Below are 21,051 nucleotides of genomic sequence, written 5' to 3'. Positions count from 1 at the left end.
AAATTTATGGTACAGTAGGAGACTATTCAACCCATATTGTCTGTACCAGCTCCCAAGCAATCTGTCCCACTATCTTTGTAGTCCTCTAACTTCATCCCTTTCAAATATATGTGCTGCTTTCCTTGGAAACCACTCTTCCAGGCAGCACATTCCTAATCCCATCAATTTTGAGTAAATAAGTTTCTCCTTGTCTCAGCTCTTTTGCTGACAATGTTAAAGTTGTGAAACCTAATTACTGACATACTACTGAAAATAGAACATTTTTCTTTACCCTGTCAAAATGTTCATAATTTTGAACTTCCCAGTAAGTTCACCTCTTAATCATCTCTTTTGCTAGGATAACAAGCCCAATCTCTCTAATCTTTCCTTGTTTCTAAAATCTTTCATTCGTGGTATTATTCCAGTAAACCTCTTTTGAATTTTGTCCAGGACTTTAACATCCTTCCTTAAATAAGGTGCCCAGAACTGAACACACTACTCCAGATATCGTCTGACCAATAGTTTGTGGAAATGTAGCATCACTTGATATTCTATGCCTCCACTTACAAACCCAATGATCCTATAAGCCTATTGTTTCAACTTGCCTGGCCACCTGCAGAGAATCATGCACATGAACTCAAGATCTCTCTGCTTCTGTACTCACCTCAAAATTGTACCATTTGAGTCAGTATTGTCTTTCCATGTTTCTTCTACCAAAATGCATTACCTCACATTTCTAATCATTGTATTTCATCTGCAAACTGTCTGCCCATTTGGCTAACTTGTCAATGCCCCTCTGAAGTCAATCACCATCATCCTCACAATTCACTATTCTCTCACTTAGTTTCAGCTGTAAATTTAGATATTTTGCCCTCAACACCCATCTCCAAGTCATGTATATAAATCAGAAAAAGCAAGGGTCTCAATACACCACTTCCAATCTGAGATATGCCCAGCTGTACCTACTGTTTGTTTCCTATCCTTTAGCGAACTTCTAATCTTTGCTGTCAAGGGTTTATCAACTCCAAACATTTTTAATTTGTTCACCAACCTGCCATGAGGCAATGTATTAAATGCTTTCTGACAGTCCAAATGTACAACATTCACAACACTTTCCTCATCTACTCTGTGTGTCACCTCGTTGAATCGTTTGTCAGACATGACCTGCTCTTGACAAAAACATGTTGACTGTCTAGTATTAATGTATTTTTCTGTTTGTGTATATTTTACTTATCCTGTATTATGTCTTCCAACAATTTTCCATGACTGATGACAGACTAACATGGTTTCCTGGGTTATCCTTTGTCCCTTTCTTAAACAATGGTGTCACATTTACAATACTCCAGTTCCCCAGGACGACTCATGTGTTCAGAGAAGCCTTGAAAATGTCTGTCAACAACACCACGATTTGCTTCCTGAACACGCTCAGCAATCTAGGATGCATTACATCAGGGTCTGGCGACTTCTGTACCTGGAGTGCTGCCAGCCTGCCTAGCACTTGTGGGTGGCACAGTGGTTAGCCCAAAAAATGTGCAGGTTAGGTGAATTGGCCATGCTAAATTGCCCGTAGTGTTGGGTGTAGGGGAATGGGTGAATAGCTCTTCGGAAGGTCGGTGTGGACTTGTTGGGAAGGTCCGAAGGGCCTGTTCCAAGCTGTAAGTAATCTAATCTAAAGTCCCATTCACCTCTCCTTTATCAATCACTACACTGATCAGTTGCTCAGTGCCTGTGTTTTTAACTAGGTCATTGTCACCTCCTTCTGATTTGGTGAAGACAAAAGTGAAATATTTAGTATCTCTGCTGTATCCCTTGCTTTAGTGAGCAGCTCTCCCAGACCATAGAGAACCTCATCACCTCAGGAGATCTCCCACCCACAGCTTCTAACCTCATAGTCCGGGAATCCCGCACTGCCCAGTTCTACCTCCTTCCCAAGATCCACAAGCCTGACCACCCTGGCCAACCCATTGTCTCAGTATGCTCCTGCCCCACTGAACTCATCTCTACCTACCTCGACACTGTCCTATCCGGCGTAGTCCAGGAACTCCCCACATACATTCGAGACACCACCCATGCCCTCCACCTCCTCCAAGACTTTTGTTTCCCAGGCCCCCAACGCCTCATCTTCACCATGGATATCCAATCCTTCTACACCTCCATCTGCCATGACCAGGGCCTCCAAGCTCTCCGTTTCTTCCTCCCCCGATGTCCCCAACAGTACCCTTCCACCGACACTCTCATTTGTTTGGCCGAACTGGTCCTCACCCTTAACAATTTCTCCTTCGAATCCTCCCACTTCCTCCAGACCAAAGGGGTAGCCATGGGCACCCATACGGGTCCCAGCTATGCCTGTCTCTTTGTTGGCTACGTAGAACAGTCCATCTTCTATAGTTACACCAGCACCACTCCCCACCTCTTCCTCCGCGACATTGATGACTGAATCGGTGCCACCTCGTGCTCCCGCGAGGAGTTTGAGCAAATCATCAACTTCACCAACACATTTCACCCTGACCTTAAATTTACCTGGACCATCTCTGACACCTCCCTCCCCTTCCTGGACCTCTTCATCTCCATTAATGACGACCGACTTGACACCAACATTTTTTACAAACCCACCGACTCCCACAACTACCTGGATTACACCTCTTCCCACCCTACCTCCTGCAAAAATGCCATCCCGTATTCCCAATTCCTCCTCCTCTGCCGTATCTGCTCCCAGGAGGACCAATTCCACCACAGAACACACCAGATGGCCTCATTTTTTAGAGACCGCAATTTCCCTTCCCACGTGGTTAAAGATGCCCTCCAACGCATCACGTCCATATCCCATACCTCCGTCCTCAGACCCCACCCCTCCAACCGTAACAAGGACAGAACCCCCCTGGTGCTCACCTTCCACCCTACCAACCTTCGCATAAACCAAATCATCCGAAGACATTTCCGCCACCTCCACTTGGACCCCACCACCAGGGATATATTTCCCTCCCCACCCCTTTCCGCCTTCCGCAAAGACCGTTCCCCCTGTGACTACCTGGTCAGGTCCACACCCCCCCAACAACACACCCTCCCTTCCCCTGCCACCGCAGGAATTGCAAAACCTGCGCCCACACCTCCTCCCTCACCTCCATCCAAGGCCCTAAAGGAACGTTCCACATCTATCAAAGATTTACCTGCACATCCACCAATATCATTTATTGTATCCATTGCTCCCGATGCAGTCTCCTCTACATTGGGGAGACTGGACACCTCCTAGCAGAGTGCTTTAGTGAACATCTCTGGGACACCCGCACCAATCAGCCACACCGCCCTATGGCCCAACATTTCAACCCTCTCCCCCCACCTCCTTCACTGCCGCTCCCTCACCACTCGACGATGGAGGAAGAACGCCTCATCTTCCGCCTCGGAACACTTCAACCCCAGGGCGTCAATGTGGACTTAACCAGTTTCCTCATTTCCCCTTCCTCTACCTCACCCCAGTTCCAAACTTCCAGCTCAGCACCGTCCCCATGACCAGTCCTAACTGCCTATCTTCCTTTCCACCTATCCACTCTACCCTCCTCCCTGACCTATCACCTTCATCCCCACCCCCACTCACCCATTGTATTCTACGCTACTTTCTCCCCACCCCCACCCTCCTCTCATTTATTTCTCCACCCTTCAGGCATTCTGCCTGTATTCCTGATTAAGGGTTTTTGCCCGAAAGTGGATTTCCCTGCTCCTCGGATGCAGCCTGATTTGCTGTGCTTTTCCAGCACCACTCTAATCCAGAATCTGGTTTCCAGCATTTGCAGCCCATTGTTTTTACCTTGTTCCTTATGGGCCCCACTCTATCTTTCAGTAATCTTTTACAATTAATATGTTTGAAGAGCATTTTCTATGATTGTTTTAGTGTAGCCTAGCATCCTTTCCTCATGCTTCCTCTTAGCCGCCTTTATTTCAGCCTTAGCCTGCATTCTGCATTTGAGATACTCTTCCTAATTTCTATTGTTATTCTGATAAGCATCATATGCCTCCTTTTTCTTCATTTTCTCATCAACATCCCTAGTCATTCAGGATACTCTAGCCTTAGATATCCTGTATTTATTTCTCATGGGGGTGTCCATAGTTTGCACCCTGTTCATCTCCTTTTTGAAACTGTCCCCTTTCTCAGCCACTGTTTTATTCATCAACAACAAAAGCAGAAATTGCTGGAAGAGCACAGCAGGTCTGGGAGTATCTGTGAAGAGAAATCAGTTAACATTTCGGGTCCGGTGATCCAACCTCAGAACTGGGTGCAGCTCTGAGCCAGCATGATGCTGGCTCACTCCAGTACTATTGCATCATTTTTCCCCTTCTGTGTCCCACACTCTACCTTTTGGCCAGTCTACCCAAGGGTAATAGAAATCACCAACTATCACAACCCCAATTGTCCTGCAGACTTCTATAATCTGCCTACAAATCTTCTACTTCCCACTATTTGGAGATCTGTAATAAATACCCAACAAGGTCACTGCTCCCTTATTGTTCCTCAACTCCAAGCATAAATTCTAATTCGGGAACTAGATCTTGTTCAAAGGCAATGACACTATATTTTTGACTAAGACTGCTACGTGATCTCCCCTTTTACTACCCTGTTTCAACTAAAATGCATAAAACCTTTTCTGGTTTAAGCTATGTTTCTGTTATTTCTACTATGTCATATCCCCTTCGGAGCAATTTCTGTTTCCAGTTCACTATACTCTGTGTATTTGCATAAAAACAGTTTAAAATAACATTAAAAGAAAACTCAGCCCATATCTCATTCTTGCCCAGTGGAAAGCAATCACCTTCTTTGTTCACTGTTAACACTCAAGCCTTCCCTCACTTCCTTTTCCCCATCAAATATCTTCTTTCTGCCCTCTCGAGTACTTCTCAAACTAGGCTATTTTGTCAACCCACCTTCTCTGCCTTCCAAGTTTAAATCCACCCCCACTACACTCTTCACACAAGATAAGAGTTCATGTTCTGCTCAGCTGAAGCCCATCTCTTCTGAATAGCTTTCTCCTTTCCCAAAAATTATCCCAGTGTCCCCAAAAATCTAACCCCTCCCTTGTACACCACCACTCAAGTGGTGTTTACCTCCCTGATTTGCCTTTGCCCAAATAGTGTGAAGCTCGTGGTATTTCTGAGATTACTGCTCTGGAGTTCCTGCATTTCAACCTACTCCCTAACTCCTGAAACTGATCCTGCAAAACCTCCAACCTACCCCATCCTATGTTGTTGGTTCCTAAATGAATCACGAACCACATCCACTGGTTGTTCACCCTGTCTTTCCAGAATTTATCAATTTGTTCGTTACATCCTGTACCCTTGCACTGGGAGGATCAAACCATGCTGGAATTATGATCTCAGCTGCAAACTAGTCTGTCTATCTCTTGAACTATTGAGTCACCCATAGCTTCTACCTTGCTGATCTGTCTACCAACCTCTCCTCCTTTTCTCAGAGTAACCTTAGGTAATATGGTGCTGTGGTTTTCCATTGAGTTATCCATCATTGAGTCAGTTATGAGGATCACTAACAGGCAGCTTGAAGGAATTTTGGGTTTCTTGAATCTGCCATCTTCTTTACTTTCAGCAAATGGTCGTCCATTCACCTGCCATCTCTGCATTCCTCTTTGCTTGCGTCTTGTGCGTGAATCATATGACTGACCAGGAATCTTTCCTCTTCTTGTACAGAAGCTCGATGGTGCACATTATCACCTATGCGTGGGTGAAAATGATTTGGCAGTGTTGAAAGCAATCTATGTCATAGCGGATCTGAAGTTTGTGGGTGGTAAAAACATGGAAGGAAGTATTCAAGCTCTGTTGAATTCATAATCAAGTCCTGAAGGTTGCGAAGTCCCCAAGAGGAAGATCATTCAGCTTGTGCTGAGCCTTGCTGGAGCACTCCAGGAGGCCTGAGACAGAAAAGTGGCATGGGAGCATGATGTGTTGAAGTGGCTGGCAGCTTGGCGTCATTTTTACAAAGAGAACGTAGGAATTCCACAAAGCAGTCACTCAGTCTATATTTTGTCTCCCCAGTATAGAAGCGACTGTATTGTCAGCAATAGATATAGTAGACTAGAAGTTCAGGTAAATTGTTCCTTCAGTTGGAAGATGTGTCTGGTATCTTTGGTAATGCGATGGGAGCAAGTAAACAGACAAATGTTGCACTCTGTGATCCCAAAAGAATGGGGAGGTATGAGAGATGTTGGGAGTGGAGGAGAAATGGATTAGGGTGTCCGAGAGGCAATGGTCCCTGCGGAAGACTAACCAGCGAGGGGTCGTGGCATGCCGCTGGAAATGGTAGAAACAGTGGCTTATGATCCTTTGGATGAGGAGACTGGTCGAGTGGAAAATGAGAACCATGTGGGAGGAAGAGAATGGGGAGGACAGATCTGCAGAAAATGTATTGGACACTGTGAAGTGTTCTGTCAACTAGGGTACCTAGGAATCCTTGGTTGAGTAAAAGGCTGGATACCTCTGAGACTCCCTTGCAACTGGTGACATCATCAGAACAAATACAATGGTGATGGCAAAATTAGGGTCGTCAAGGGAAAAGTCCAGGCAACAATGGAAGTCAGTGGTTTTATAAAGGAGATCGATGGCGGTCCTATTCCCTAAAATGAAAACCAACGTCAAGGAAGGAAGAAATTAGATAGACCAGGTAAAGGTAAGAGCAGGTTGGAAAGGTTTTTGAAAGTTCTGAGTGAGAGCGCGAAGAAGCTCCAATGGTGTCATTGATGTACTGGAGATAGATTGGAACAAGAAGTGTTCCACGCATCCCACTAAGAGACTGGCATAACTGGGGTCTATGCGGGTACCCATAGCTATACCTTTGACACATATGATCTCAGCTGATAGAGTCATAGAGATGTACAGCATGGAAACAGACCTTTCGGTCCAACCCATCCATGCCGACCAGATATCCCAACTCAATCTAGTCCCACCTGCCAGCACCCGGCCCATATCCCTCCAAACCCTTCCTATTCATATACCCATCCAAATGCCTCTTAAATGTTGCAATTGTACCAGCCTCCACCACATCCTCTGGCAGCTCATTCCATACACGTACCACCCTCTGTGTGAAAAAGTTGCCCCTTAGGTCTCTTTTATATCTTACCCCTCTCACCCTAAACCTATGTCCTCTAGTTCTGGACTCCCCAACCCCAGGGAAAAGACTTTGCCTATTTATCCTACCCATGCCCTTCATAATTTTGTAAACCTCTATAAGGTCACCCCTCAGCCTCCGACGCTCCAGGGAAAACAGCCCCAGCCTGTTCAGCCTCTCCCTGTAGCTCAGAGCCTCCAACTCTGGCAACATCCTTGTAAGTCTTTTCTGAACCCTTTCAAGTTTCACAACATCTTTCTGATAGGAAGGAGACCAGAATTGCACGCAATATTCCAACAGTGGCCTAACCAATGTCCTGTACAGCCGTAACATGACCTCCCAACTCCTGTACTCAATACTCTGACCAATAAAGGAAAACATACCAAACGCCTTCTTCACTATCCTATCTACCTGCGACTCCGCTTTCAAGGAGCTATGAACCTGCACTCCAAGGTCTCTTTGTTCAGCAACACTCCCTAGGACCTTACCATTAAGTGTATAAGTCCTGCTAAGATTTACTTTCCCAAAATGCAACAGTTCGCATTGATCTGAATTAAACTCCATCTGCCACTTCTCAGCCCATTGGCCCATCTGGTCAAGATCCCCTTGTATTCTGAGGTAACCCTCTTCGCTGTCCACTACACCTCCAATTTTGGTGTCATCTGCAAACTTACTAACTGTACCTCTTATGCTCGCATCAAAATCATTTATGTAAATGACAAAAAGTAGAACACCCAGCACCGATCCTTGTGGCACTCCACTGGTCACAGGCCTCCAGTCTGAAAAACACCACCACCACCACCCTCTGTCTTCTACCTCTGTGCCAGTTCAGTATCCGAATGACTAGTTCTTTCTGTATTCCATGAGATCTAACCTTGCTAATCAGTCTCCCATGGGGAACCTTGTCGAACGCCTTACTGAAGTCTATATAGATCACATCTACTGCTCTGCCCTCATCAATCTTCTTTGTTACTTTATCAAAAAACTCAATCAAGTTTGTGAGACATGATTTCCCACGCACAAAGCCACGTTGACTATCCCTAATCAGTCCTTGCCTTTCCAAATACATGTACATCCTGTCTCTCAGGATTCCCTCCAACAACTTTTCCACCACCGAGGTTAGGCTCACTGGTCTATAGTTCCCTGGCTTATCCTTACCACCATTCTTAAACAGTGGCACCACGTTTGCCAACCTCCAGTCTTCCGGCACCTCACCTGTGACTATCGATAATACAAATATCTCAGCAAGAGGCCCAGCAATCACTTCTCTCGCTTCCCACAGAGTTCTTAAGTACACCTGATCAGGTCCTGGGGATTTATCCACTTTTAACTGTTTCAAGACATCCAGCACTTCCTCCTCTATAATCTGGACATTTTGCAAGATGTCACCATCTATTTCCCTACAGTCTATATCTTCCATAGCCTTTTCCACAGTAAATGTTATTACTAGACAAATAAAACAGTTGAAATGGTGTATATGGATTTCAGTAAAGTGTTTGATAAGGTTCCCCATGGTAGGCTATTGCAGAAAATACAGAGACATGGGATTGAGGGTGATTTAGCCGTTTGGATCAGAAATTGGCTAGCTGGAAGAAGACAAAGTGTGGTTGTTGATGGGAAATGGTCATCCTGGAGTTCAGTTGCTAGTGGTGTACTGCAAGGATCTGTTTTGGGGCCACTGCTGTTTGTCATTTTTATAAATTACCTAGATGAGGGTGTAGAAGGATGGGTTAATAAATTTGCGGATGACACGAAGACTGGTGGAGTTGTGGAGAGTGCCAAAGGATGTTTCAGGTTACAGAAGGACATAGATAAGCTGCAGAGCTGGGCTGAGTGGTGGCAAATGGGGCTTAATGTGGAAAAGTGTGAAGTAATTCACATTGGGAGGGGTAAGAGGAATACAGAGTACTGGGCTAATGGTAGGATTCTTGGTAATGTCGATGAGCAGAGAGATCTCTGTGTCCAGGTTGATAGGATTGTGAAGAAGACAGATAGTGTGTTAGCTTTTATTGCTAGAGGGATTGCATTTCTGAGCCATGAGGTCATGCTACAACTGTACAAAACTCTGGTGTGGCCACTTGGAGTATTGCATGCAGTTCTGGCTGCCACATTATAGGAAGGACGTGGAAGCTTTGGAAAGGGTGCAGAGGAGATTTATCAAGATGTTGCCTGGTATGGAGGGAAAGTTTTTTGAGGAAAGGCTGAGGGACTTGAGGCTGTTTTCATTAGAAGAAGGATGAGAGGTGACTTAATAGAGACATACAAGGTTATCAGAGGATTAGATAGGGTGGACAGTGAGAACCTTTTTCTTCGGATGGTGATGGCTAGCATGAGGCGGCATAGCTTAAAATTGAGGACAGATGTCAGAGGTAGGTTCTTTGCTCAGATTGTAGGGTTGTGGAATGCCCTGCCTGCAACAGTAGTAGACTTGCCAACTTTAAGGGCATTCAAATGGTCATTGGATAAACATGGATCTTAATGGAATAGTTTGGGTTAGATGGGCTTCAGATTGATTTCACAGGTCAACGGAACATCGAGGGCTTAAGGGCCTGTACTGTGCTGTTATGTTCTATGTTCTAAATCAGATACCAGATAGAAATTTGGCTTGATAGATCATATTTATAGTCATGTGATACTCTGGATCAGGTTTTAACAATCAAATAGATTTATTATGCATCATAAATGATTAAAATTGAATAATTCAAGCTTTTACACAACACAGTTTCCACACTGTAAGTAATCTAATCTATGAATGGAGTTTGAAAGACATGAAAATATGCATTATTCTTTCAGTCTTAATGCCAACCCTTTTACAGTACAAACAGATTAATTTCTTTCTATTGCATCTATAGGTTGGACAGAACGGTTGCTTGAATTCCTGATCTTAAGGGTCTGTTAGCCTCGAGTATTCCAATAACTGCGCTTAGAGTTCTCTGCTTCATACAATAATTTCAGGGTTCTAAGCATACACTCCTGATCTAAGAGACTGAGAGTTTCTCGGATAGCATGTTTAGAAAGGTGGTTACACCTCAGCTCAAGGAAATTGGTGATCACCCGGCCGACTAAGAGAATTAGCCAGGTAGGACAAGTGACCTGCCAGGACCCTGAGAGTCACTGGGTTTGTAAGGGATATCGGTGGCCAGCCTATTCCTTGAAATGGAAACCAATGTCAAGGAAGGGAAGAATCAGACTATACAGGAGGGAACGAAGAAGAAAGCAGGAGTAATAGTGATAGGGGATTCATTAATTAGGGAACAGACAGGCATTTATGGATGGTATGTTGCCTTCTTGGTACCAGGGTCTTGGATATTGCTGAGTAGCTGCAGGGCATTCTGCAGTGCGAGGGTGATAAGTCAGTGGTTGTGGTACAGATTGGTGCAAACATATAGGTATAATGAGGAATAAAGAATTTTGGGAGCTAGCCAGAAGGCTAAAGAGCAGAGCCACATAGGTTATAATCTCTGGATTACTCCAGATGCCATATGCTAGTGAGTATAGAAATAAAACAATAGGGAAAATGAATGCGTAATTCAAGATGGAGTAGTTTAGATTTTCTGTTCACTGGGACCATTTCTTTTGGGTGGTCTACACTTGAAGCAGAATGGGACCAAACTCCTTGCAGGTGGGTTTGTTAGTGTTATTAGGAGGAATTTAACTAGTTTTGCAGGGGTGGAAGGGGAATGCGGTGTTAGTTTAATAAGGGCGCCACATACTCCAGTAAAGAAACCAATGGCAGAGTGACTTCAGCTATGTTGAATTTCAAGGAAGTAAGGTGAGGTTAGATGGTATCTACTTTAATGCTACCAACCATATCGTCAAGGGCACGGATTGACGGATGGAATTGCGATATTGTTGCCATTACGGAGACATGGATGGAGAAGCCGTTCTGGCAATTCAACATTCCGGGGTACCGGATATGCAGGCAGGACAGGAGTGGGTGTAAAAGAGGGATAGTCTTGCATGATTAGTTAAGAAGTCAGTCAAGGAAAGACAATATCATTGAAGGGGCTTCAGATGAAGCTTTGTGGGTAGAACTTAAGAGTAAAAAGGGGCCCTCACTACTGGGAGTGTATTATGGATCCCAAACAGTTAGTGGACAATAGAGGAGGAGATATGTAGCCAAGCGGTTGAAATGTGTAAAATCCATATAAGGGTAATTATTTTTGGGGATAATTAATTGGGATTGTCATAGTGTAAAGGGTTTAAAGTGGGCAGATTTCTTGAAATGGATTCAGGAGAGCTTTTTATATCAACATGTAGTAGATCCAAGAAAGGATGGTGCAATGCCGGACCTAATTCTAGGGAACAAAATTGGACAGGTATTCAAAGTGATAGTGGATGAGCACTTTTGTAATAGAGACACAACACTGTACATTTGAATTTTGTTATGGAAAAAGAAAAAGATATTATACAAAAAAGGATTTTGGATTGGTAGAAGGCAGATTTTATTAAAACAGGGTAGGATCTGGCCAAAAGTAGACTGGAATACTTCTGGGAAAATTTATAGCAAAACAATGGGGCTGTTCAAAATAGAATTGGCAACTGTACAGGTCCAGCAGGCACAGAATATTTAGGACTGGGTAAGAAGGAAAAGATGATACATTTTAACAGGTGCAAAGGAATAATTAAGAGAGATGGGGGGATCTCAAGAAAGGAATTAGGAGAGCAAAAGGGGGCACAAAACATGCAGGCAGGAAAGATTGTGAAGAATCCCAAGATATTCTATGAGTGTATCAAAAGAAAAAAACTAACCGAGAGTACAGGGAAAGTATACGGCCATTAGGGACCAAAGGGGCAAACTGCATGGAGCCAGAGGACATTGGTAGAGTGTTAAACAAGTACTTCACTTCTGTCTTCACTTTAGAGAAGGGGGATCCAAGTTCAGAATTCAGGAAGGACTGAGGTATTTGAGCAGTCTGACGTAAGTGGTTAGAGGTAGTGGAGGTTTTGGTGGTCTTAAAGTGGACAGATGTCCCAATCCAGATGAGTCATCCCAGACTGCTGTTGGAAATGAGGGAAGAAATGAGGGGTTCTTATCCAATTTTTAATTCCTCTCTGGCTAGAGGGGAGGTGCCAGAGGACTGGCGCATAGCTAATGTGATTCCAGTTTTCAAGAGGGTGGTAGAGATAAACCAGGAAATAACAAATGAGTGAGTGTCCGATCAGTAATAGGGAACTACTGGAGAAGATTCTGAAGGAGAGAATTAATCATCACTTAGAGAGGTAAAGTTTTGATCAGGGATAATCAGCATGGCTTGGTTAAGGGGCGGTCAGACCTAACATTTGATTGAATTTATTGAGGATGTAAGCAGGAGTATCGATGAGGATAGTGCAGATGATGTAATTCATTGAAACCTTTGACAATATTGCATTTGGGAGACTGTTGAAGAAGGTAAAAGCACATGGGATCCAGGTGGATTTAAAGTTGGCTTGTAGGAGACATATCATGTGTTGCTAGAAAGCTGTCTGCATGACTGTAGGCTGGTGTCTAGGGATTAGTGCTGGGCTCCTTTAGTGTTCATGATATAGATAAATGATATGAAAGAAAATGTGGAGGTGAAAATAAGTAAGTCTGTGATTGACATGAAGGTTGGATGGTTGGCTGTGGAAAAAGAAAGGCTCGGGTAACAGGGGGAGAGAGAGATGGATTGGCCAGATGGAATTTAACCCAGGTAAATAACAAGTAATGCACTTTGCAAGAAGAAACAAGGCAAAAGTATACTCTATGAATAGTAGGATGCTAGGATTCTTGGTGATCTTGGGGTGCTTATCCACAGATCCTGAAAGTGGCAGGTTAGGTCAGTATGGTAGTTAAGAAGAAATATGGGATACTTGCCCTTTTCAGACATGGCATTAATTAAGAGCAGAGAAGTTACATTGGGATTGCACAAAGCTTCGATTAGGCCAAGCTGGAGTACTGTGTGCAGTTCTAGTCCCTGCATTATAGGAAGACTGTGACTGCGTTGAAGGAGTGCAGAGGAGATTCACCGGAATGTTACCTGGGACAGAGCTGTTTAGCTATGAAGAAAGCATAAGCTGATGTTGTTTTATATGAAGCAAAGAAGGCTGTGAGGTGACTTGATTGAGGAGCATGGACAGTGGATAGAAAGCAGCTGTTCCCTTAGATGAAAGGTCAATAACAAGAGGGAATAATTACAAGATGGAAGGCAGGATATTTAGAGGGACTTTGAGGTAAAATGTTTTTAGTCAGAGGAAAGTGGGAATCTGGAATGCATTGCCGGGGTGGTAGTTGAGCTGAAAAATCTTCAAAATCTTGGAGAACAGAACTGGCTGAAAGGTAGAAGACAGAGGGTGGTGGTGGAGGGTTTTTCAGACTGGAGGCCTGTGACCAGTGGAGTGCCACAAGGATCAGTACTGGGTGTTCTACTTTTTGTCATTTACATAAATGATTTGGATGCGAGCATAAGAGGTACAGTTAGTAAGTTTGCAGATGACACCAAAATTGGAGGTGTAGTGGACAGCGAAGAGGGTTACCTCAGATTACAAGGGGATCTTGACCAGATGGGCCAATGGGCTGAGAAGTGGCAGATGGAGTTTAATTCAGATCAATGCGAACTGTTGCATTTTGGGAAAGTAAATCTTAGCAGGACTTGTACACTTAATGGTAAGGTCCTAGGGAGTGTTGCTGAACAAAGAGACCTTGGAGTGCAGGTTCATAGCTCCTTGAAAGTGGAGTCGCAGGTAGATAGGATAGTGAAGAAGGTGTTTGGTATGCTTTCCTTTATTGGTCAGAGTATTGAGTACAGAAGTTGGGAGGGATATCTGGTCGGCATGGACGGGTTGGACCAATGGGTCTGTTTCCAAGCTGTACACCTCTGTGACTCTTTGACTCTTAAGTTTTTGGATGAACATTTGAAATGTCATAACATTCAAGACTGTGTGGCAAGTGTTGGAAAGTGAGACTAGTGTCGATGTGGAATCGTCTTTTTGATGCACTTTCAATGAGCTGATTGTCCAAATACAAACAAATTCTTCTTAGCGTCCGAGCGCTCTCACTCTCTCACATCTCTGTTTGAAAAGAAAATGGCTTCGGAAATATTGACGCAGTAATCTTTGAACCCCTTTTTATATACAATCCAAAAACTGCATGCCACTCTTTCAAACTCCAGATACCAAAATGAGTATATTAACATATCAATGAATTACACATTGTGTGTAATAGTACAACAAGTATAGTTACTTGTTGAATGTGTGATTGTATTTTTGCATTCAGTTTTGAAGTAATTTGGTACTTTGGATGTTCAATCCTGTGCTATGTGTCCTATCTCTGATTTTAAATCTTGCATGTAATATTGCTTTTCATGCCATTCTTCTAATGTGTTTGATTATTCTTACTTTAAAACTTTTGAATTCTGCAGCTTGCAATACTTTATGTTCTTTGGCTTGAAGCTTTTAACTTCGATTCTGGAAAGCATACTGTTATATATCTGGTAATTTATTCTGAGAACTGGTCCTCATTCTTATGAGCAAAGTGGAGGTTTCCTGCCTTTCATGATCTAGTTCAAAAGCATGTCCATGTAATGACCTCAATTTTAAAAAAGATTCTTGCAACTGTGGCCGTAACACTTTTTTTCTGATGGGTCTGCATTTAAAATTATGGATTTCTATTTCTTATCATGGCCTCAAGTCTCCTAACTCTTATTCTATAAGTGTCTACCTGCTTAATCTTTAAAATTATCCCTTATTTTGACTTAAATCTGCTTTGTGACGATCCTTGTGCTGAAACCTTGGTTAAAAGTACTTCTCTGACTTTGGATTTCCCTACTGTATCCACATTTGATGATGGCAGTGCTCAGTGTAAGGTGTAGGTATTTCATTTTTACTTTCAGAATTCTTAACCTGTTTTGTTATGTCAGCAATTTCAAGATATTTTTCCCTTTCCTAACGGGAATTTTACAATTTTTTACTGTCATGAAGCTCAATTACGAACACCTCCTAGCACAACCTACAGTTCCTCATTTGTGATTAGCTAATCACGTGTGATTATTCAGAGTTCATGCTGTTTCTCCCCCTCTCTACTTCTCACCGAGCTTGCATTGAAAACTTTAGCCTATAATTCTGTTTCTCCCTTACTGCTCTTTTCAATCTCTCTTGCTGACTGCTTGTTTCTCCGTGCATTTGTAGCTGCTGACTTATTATATGTGAGTAGTTCTTAAAGAGCATGAAAGTCTTTAAAGCTGGAAATTTCTTCTCCTGTACATACTGGAATTTTTTTCACTGTTGTAGTTCATGTTAATTAGCACTGATGCCCACTGCTGTTTACAGATTGGAGGATGCTGTCCCCGTTTCTCTGAAATGATTGGTTCGAATGGTCTATTTAGTTTAGTGGTTGTGAAACACTTTTTTAAGACAACAGTCTCTTGTTAAGACTCACAAGTTGTTGTAGAACAACTACGAGGGAGTCTTAACAAGATACTGTTGTCTTAAAAAGATGTACCTAATTGCTATCCTGCAAAGATCTATAGATTATATAAGCTAAATACATATAGTTTCTAAGACTGAGGAATGTAGGAGAAGTGCAGACCTTTCAGTCCTTCCAGCCATTTTGTATCATGACTAAATATATGTCTAAATGCCATATTCTCAGGCAAGAAATCTATCAGCTGTCTTGAGCTTATTTATTGATCATGCTTCCATAGTTCTTGCTCCAAATGAACATGGATTGCTTCAGTATCTGAGGAGTTGCAAGTGGATTTGAGCATTATCATAGCAACTGATGGTGGTTAGGCCTAGGAAATTGACTTGGGCAACTCTTGTAGCAGTGTTCTGGGACTGAGATGATTTGACCTGGTTCTTCTGTGGTTTACTCAGTTGGCTAGATGGCTGCTTTGTGATGCAGAGTAACATCAATGATAAAGGTCACCGTAACAGGATCACCACCTCAACTTTGCCCCTTGCCCAAGATAGGGTGACCTTTGGGTTAAACTCACCACCAGTTTTCTTTCTCTAATGAGAGAGCAACTGTATGATCCTCTGGGTCTATGGTGACTTTACACATACCTATTTGCACTCACTTTAAGCAAATTTTCTGTTTCTTTGTAACAACCATTATCATTCCCTTTGCCATTGGTACCGTGAAATCATCTTTTCAGTTAATCTCTCCTGCACTGTCACACTCTTTTTGTTACTTCTCCCCTTCCTTTCACTTACTTCAAATCTAATCTATTACTTTCTCCCTTTACCCCTTATTTCTGAAGAAATGTCTTTCATCTGGAAAATTTAATTATGCTTCTCTCCACGGATGCTGCCAGACCTGTGGAGTATTACAGCATTTTCTGTTTTTAATTGATGACTACGAGTTTCGTACTAGTTAATGTGAAAGCTCTCATTATGTTAGCTTTGAGGAATCTTTTTTAAATATAGATTTGAAGCAATGGTAAGCACACTGGAAGTGACAGGACTACCTCAGAACACAGACAAGCCACTGCTGCTTTCTTCAAGGAGTGCTTTGACAGAAAATGAAGATATTCTGCTCAGGATCATGTTTGAGACCAATCCATTGGATGAAAGAGCTGATCAGCGGCTGAAGGTGGAGTCATGTCCACTTGAAATTGTATATGATGCGGTGAGTGAAATGCACATATGTTTAATGCATTTTAAACTTGTAAATAAAAAGTCATTTAGGCTATTTTAACTAGGTTTTTTTCCAGTGTTTTGAAGAGGATACATTGAAAAATGCATAGAGGGAGGCCATTCAGTTTGGTGTGACTGAATCAGCTGTTTGATCGCGCTGTCTACTCTGTCTGACTTCTCTGTTCTTTCTACAATGTCCCTTTTTGTATTTTAAATCTTTGAGAAATTATCCACTACAATTTTCAAGTTTTACTATTAGATTCTGCTCTCCTTTTGTCAGTGCTTTCCAGATCATACTGACTGACCTATTTTAAAAAACAAGTTTGTATCCCATCCCTCTGGGCATCTTTATTATAAGACTGAAATTTGTGTTGACTAATTACTGATCTTTCTGTCACTTGAAATTGGAGCTTTATTTTCTATATCAAAATGCGAAATAGCTATGTTAGTAATGGTGGCGTAAAAGCTCATCTGCTTCATTCATGACCTTGACAGAACAACAACATCTGACTTTTCAGAGTCTGAGTTGTGACTTAAGGACAACAGCAATATTGTTAATTTTTAAATGCCCTCTGAAGTGACTTAGTTAAGCCACTTGTGTTCAACATGACAGTTCATTGCCACCTTCTTACTTTTCTCTCCTCTGTACTTTTCAGGGTCCTACTGTTCATGTATTCCTTTGCACTTGAGCAGGCCAAACACTTGAGTGAATGAGTAAACAGTGAAAAGAGCATGCACAGTTAGTGATGTGGGGGATTGAGGTGAGTGAGTGAAGGAAGATGCCACATGCAATGATGAGAGCAGTAGAATATATAAGCGTCTATGGGAGGTAGATGCAGTAGCAGAGGTGGAATGAGTGAGGTATTGGAATGAGTGAGAGGTGGAATGAGTGGAATGAGTGAGGGCTGAAGATGGTAACACTTAACCTGGTAGAATGGAGAAGATCATTGGCTTTCAAGGAACAGAGAGTAGCGCAGGTAGAGACTGCACTGACCTGAGTGGCAATCTCTGACCTAGTTGATGTGGGCTTTTCTGACTGTCATAGGGGAAGAGGATGGCACTCTCCCATCCTCTAGGGCCTCCAGGCCCCTGGGCAAAGTTGGGTGCCAACTTCTACTTGTCTCCCTTGTCCAGGACAAATGTCAAAAACTGTGCAAGCCATGGTGCTTGACCAAGTACACAATGGCCTTTTAAAAGATGCTGCTGCAGTAAGGATAACCAAAAGCATCTCTTACTTGAACCAGACTATATTTACGTATATTTGAGGTGCCTTGAGGGCCTGATAACTGAGGTCTTCCCGCTGAAGTTAGAAGTTGCAATGTGCCAGTCTGTAACACTCAATGCTGGGAGACACTCCTTTTAAAAAAAATTCAAAACTATATTCATAAATAACTATGTATGTATATAGTCATAAATGCACTTCAATTTGTACAGTAGCATATCAAGGAAACAAAAACATTAGAATTTTACTATCCAAACAAAAGACATCTGTTACAGATACAAGACTATCTTTACATGGATTTGTGGCACTGTGAGGGTCTGATAACTGAACAGACCCCCACTTAGCTTCAGCAGAAAGACCTCAGACAATGGTCTTTTCCCACTCTGCCTTGGCAGCAGCTGCCCCATGCTTTAGTGTCTCTCAGCATGTAGTCCTGGACCTTGGCATGTACCAGTCTGCAACATTCTATTCTGGAAGACCAACAAGTTTCGGGCAGACCAAAGAGCATCTTTCACTGAGTTGATGGTCTTGGTGCAGTCTGTTGTTTGTCTTGGAGTACATCCTGGGGAACAGACTGTAGAGCACAGAGTCCTGCATGATGGAGCTGCTTGGGACGAACTTCGGCAAAAACTAATGCATCTTTCTCCAGACTTGCTTTGCAAAGGTGAAGGAGAGTGACCGTCTCTACCTCCACCTCCACTTCAACCCGTATTGAGGGCAGAGTGCAGTGGTGCAGACAAATTGGGCATACAAGAAGGATCTCACAAATAATGCCCTTCTCACCAATAGCTAAGCGGTGCCGGATATTTCCATTGGCTGAAGTAGAAGAATCACCTAGCATTAAGGGTAATAGGTGCCGTAGGGCAAGGTACCACAACAATAATTTGGGTTTTGCATTATTATATGAGAAGCTTTGATAGATCTCACAGAGAGAAACCCTGCATGAAACTTGACAAAACTGACACTTAGGGCTGAATCTTTTCAGAAGTCAACTATGTCGATAAATTCCAGGAAGATCAAATGCAAATAAAGGGCGAAAACCGTTTTGAGCTCTCTGTGCAGGAATAGTTTGCTATGAGGCACCACCTGCTATAAAGAATTCTTTTGCATGTAGAAGCCTACCTTTTCGAAATACTTAGCTGACCATTGTACTAGGTGAAGCCAAAGAGCTTGTCCTCTAACAGCAAAGCAAGTTTTAGTGTCAGTGTAGTTTCACATTTTCATTTTCTTGTTACTTTTTCCATCTCTGCAGCCACTGCTGCACCATGATGCATTTACCTGTTCCTCATTTGAGGACTTCACTGGCCTAGTCTTCAACAATGTTTTATCGGTGACGTGCAACTTGATCTGCAGCTCAATACTGGGGATGTATTGCTCATGATAAACACAGAAGAAATGCTCTCCATCCAAAAATGGGCGCACCCACAGTACTTCAGCAAATTTTTGAAGTGTTTCTTTTTGGGTCTTAGCAAAATGTTATCATTTTCCTATACATGAAGCTGTGTATTAAATTTAGACAACTTTATGCTACATTATTGATATATTCCCTTCAACAGAGAACTGTGAATGGGTTGGTTGACTTCTTTCGACCTCCAACAGATGTTCAGCTGGTAGAAATAACGTCAGCTACTATGATGAAGCTTGAAGAATTCCGCGACAAAACTGCAACTGGTAAATATCAATATTGTATTTTTGCAATTGTTTTAAACAGGAAACTTTAAAAAAAATATAGCACATTCCTTTCATACTCTTGACTTCCATATGTTTTGGTGATACTCCAATAAATAAACTATTTTACTGTGATTATATGAAATCATAAATTATTCAACAACTTGTTTATTGGAGTATCACCAATAATCGAGAGTTTGAAAGGAATGAGCTATCTTATTTTTGTTTTAACTTTTTTAATGGACTTGGATAGGAATTATGAACATAATTTTGAAATTTACTGAAGACATGAAACGGTGGCATGTATTTAACAATAAGGAGGATGGAGACCAGTGAAATGGCAACTGAAATTCATAATGCAAGTGTGACGCTTGCCTCTAGGTAACAGTGATCAGCATATGATAGAATTTAATGTATATTGAGGGAGAGAAGAGTGCATTCAAGCCTCGTGTTTTAAATTTTTAAGTGTGAGCAATTGAGAATGTGAAGGCAGAGCTGACTAAGGAAAACTGGACGATCGTGTGAACGTGGGCCAGTAGAGATGCAGTGGCAAACATTTAGTTGCTGTTTCAAAATACTCAAAGGATACATTCTAGTGAGGAAAACAAAAGACACAAGGGAATAACACTCCATCCCTGGCAAAAGGAATTAAAGAGAGTATCAGTTTCCAAGAAGAAGTGTACAGTCCTGCAAAGGTGAATGGCAGATTGGATTGATTATGAGGAACAGCAAAGAATTACTGAAGAATTAATAAGGAGGGAGAAATTAGAATATAACAAAAGGTTGCCAGAAATGTTAAATACATGTAAACATAATCTACAAATTTGAAATGAAAAGGAATGGAAATTGAGCATTGGTCCTTTGGGAAAGTAGCTGAAAATGTGTTGCTGGAAAAGCGCAGCAGGTCAGGCAGCATCCAAGGAACAGGAGAATCGATGTTTCGGGCATAAGCCCTTCAAGAAGGGCTTATGCCCGAAACATCGATTCTCCTGTTCCTTGGATGCTGCCTGACCTGCTGCGCTTTTCCAGCAACACATTTTCAGCTCTGATCTCCAGCATCTGCAGTCCTCACTTTCTCCTTTGGGAAAGTAGGAAATATTAAATGAACAGATACTTTCCATGTCCTCACTGTAGAGGATTCAAGTAATATCACAAGTGTTATGGTGCAGAAGGATACCACTTGGCCCATGGGGTCATTTTAAATGAGCATCATTATCTAGTTTCAATTACCTGCTTTTTCCAAACCCGTGCACATTAATTTTATCCAAATAATTTCAATGCCTCAGCCTTCCAGACCCTGACTACTTGCTGAGTGGAAAAGTTGTTTTCCCCACCATCCTTACTTCTTTTGCCAATCACTTTAAATCTATGGCCTCTTGTTCATGTTCCTGTTACGGGCAGGAAAAATTTATCCCTCCCTATTCTCTCTAGCCCACTAATGACTTTGAAAATCTCTATTAGATCCCCTCAGCGTACTTCTGTC

The 21,051-nt window shown here is 42.4% G+C and overlaps 1 protein-coding gene across 7 annotated transcripts in view; it reads left to right on the top strand.

The window, feature by feature from the left end:
- vps13a (vacuolar protein sorting 13 homolog A) overlaps positions 1 to 21,051 on the top strand; it is a 422,990-nt gene that overhangs the window by 112,816 nt on the left and 289,123 nt on the right. For all 7 annotated transcript variants that reach the window (XM_043712521.2, XM_043712545.2, XM_043712559.2 and 4 more), the window contains 2 exons: positions 16,469 to 16,670; positions 19,457 to 19,571. In XM_043712521.2, the coding sequence (XP_043568456.2) occupies positions 16,469 to 16,670; positions 19,457 to 19,571 (317 nt within the window). The remainder of the gene's footprint in view (positions 1 to 16,468; positions 16,671 to 19,456; positions 19,572 to 21,051) is intronic.

This window comes from Chiloscyllium plagiosum, unplaced genomic scaffold (assembly GCF_037043375.1).
Source record: "Chiloscyllium plagiosum isolate Xiang-an unplaced genomic scaffold, Cpla_swu_hap1 HiC_scaffold_2, whole genome shotgun sequence".
Lineage (NCBI taxonomy): Eukaryota > Metazoa > Chordata > Chondrichthyes > Orectolobiformes > Hemiscylliidae > Chiloscyllium > Chiloscyllium plagiosum.
This window is presented reverse-complemented; position numbering and strand designations above follow the sequence as displayed.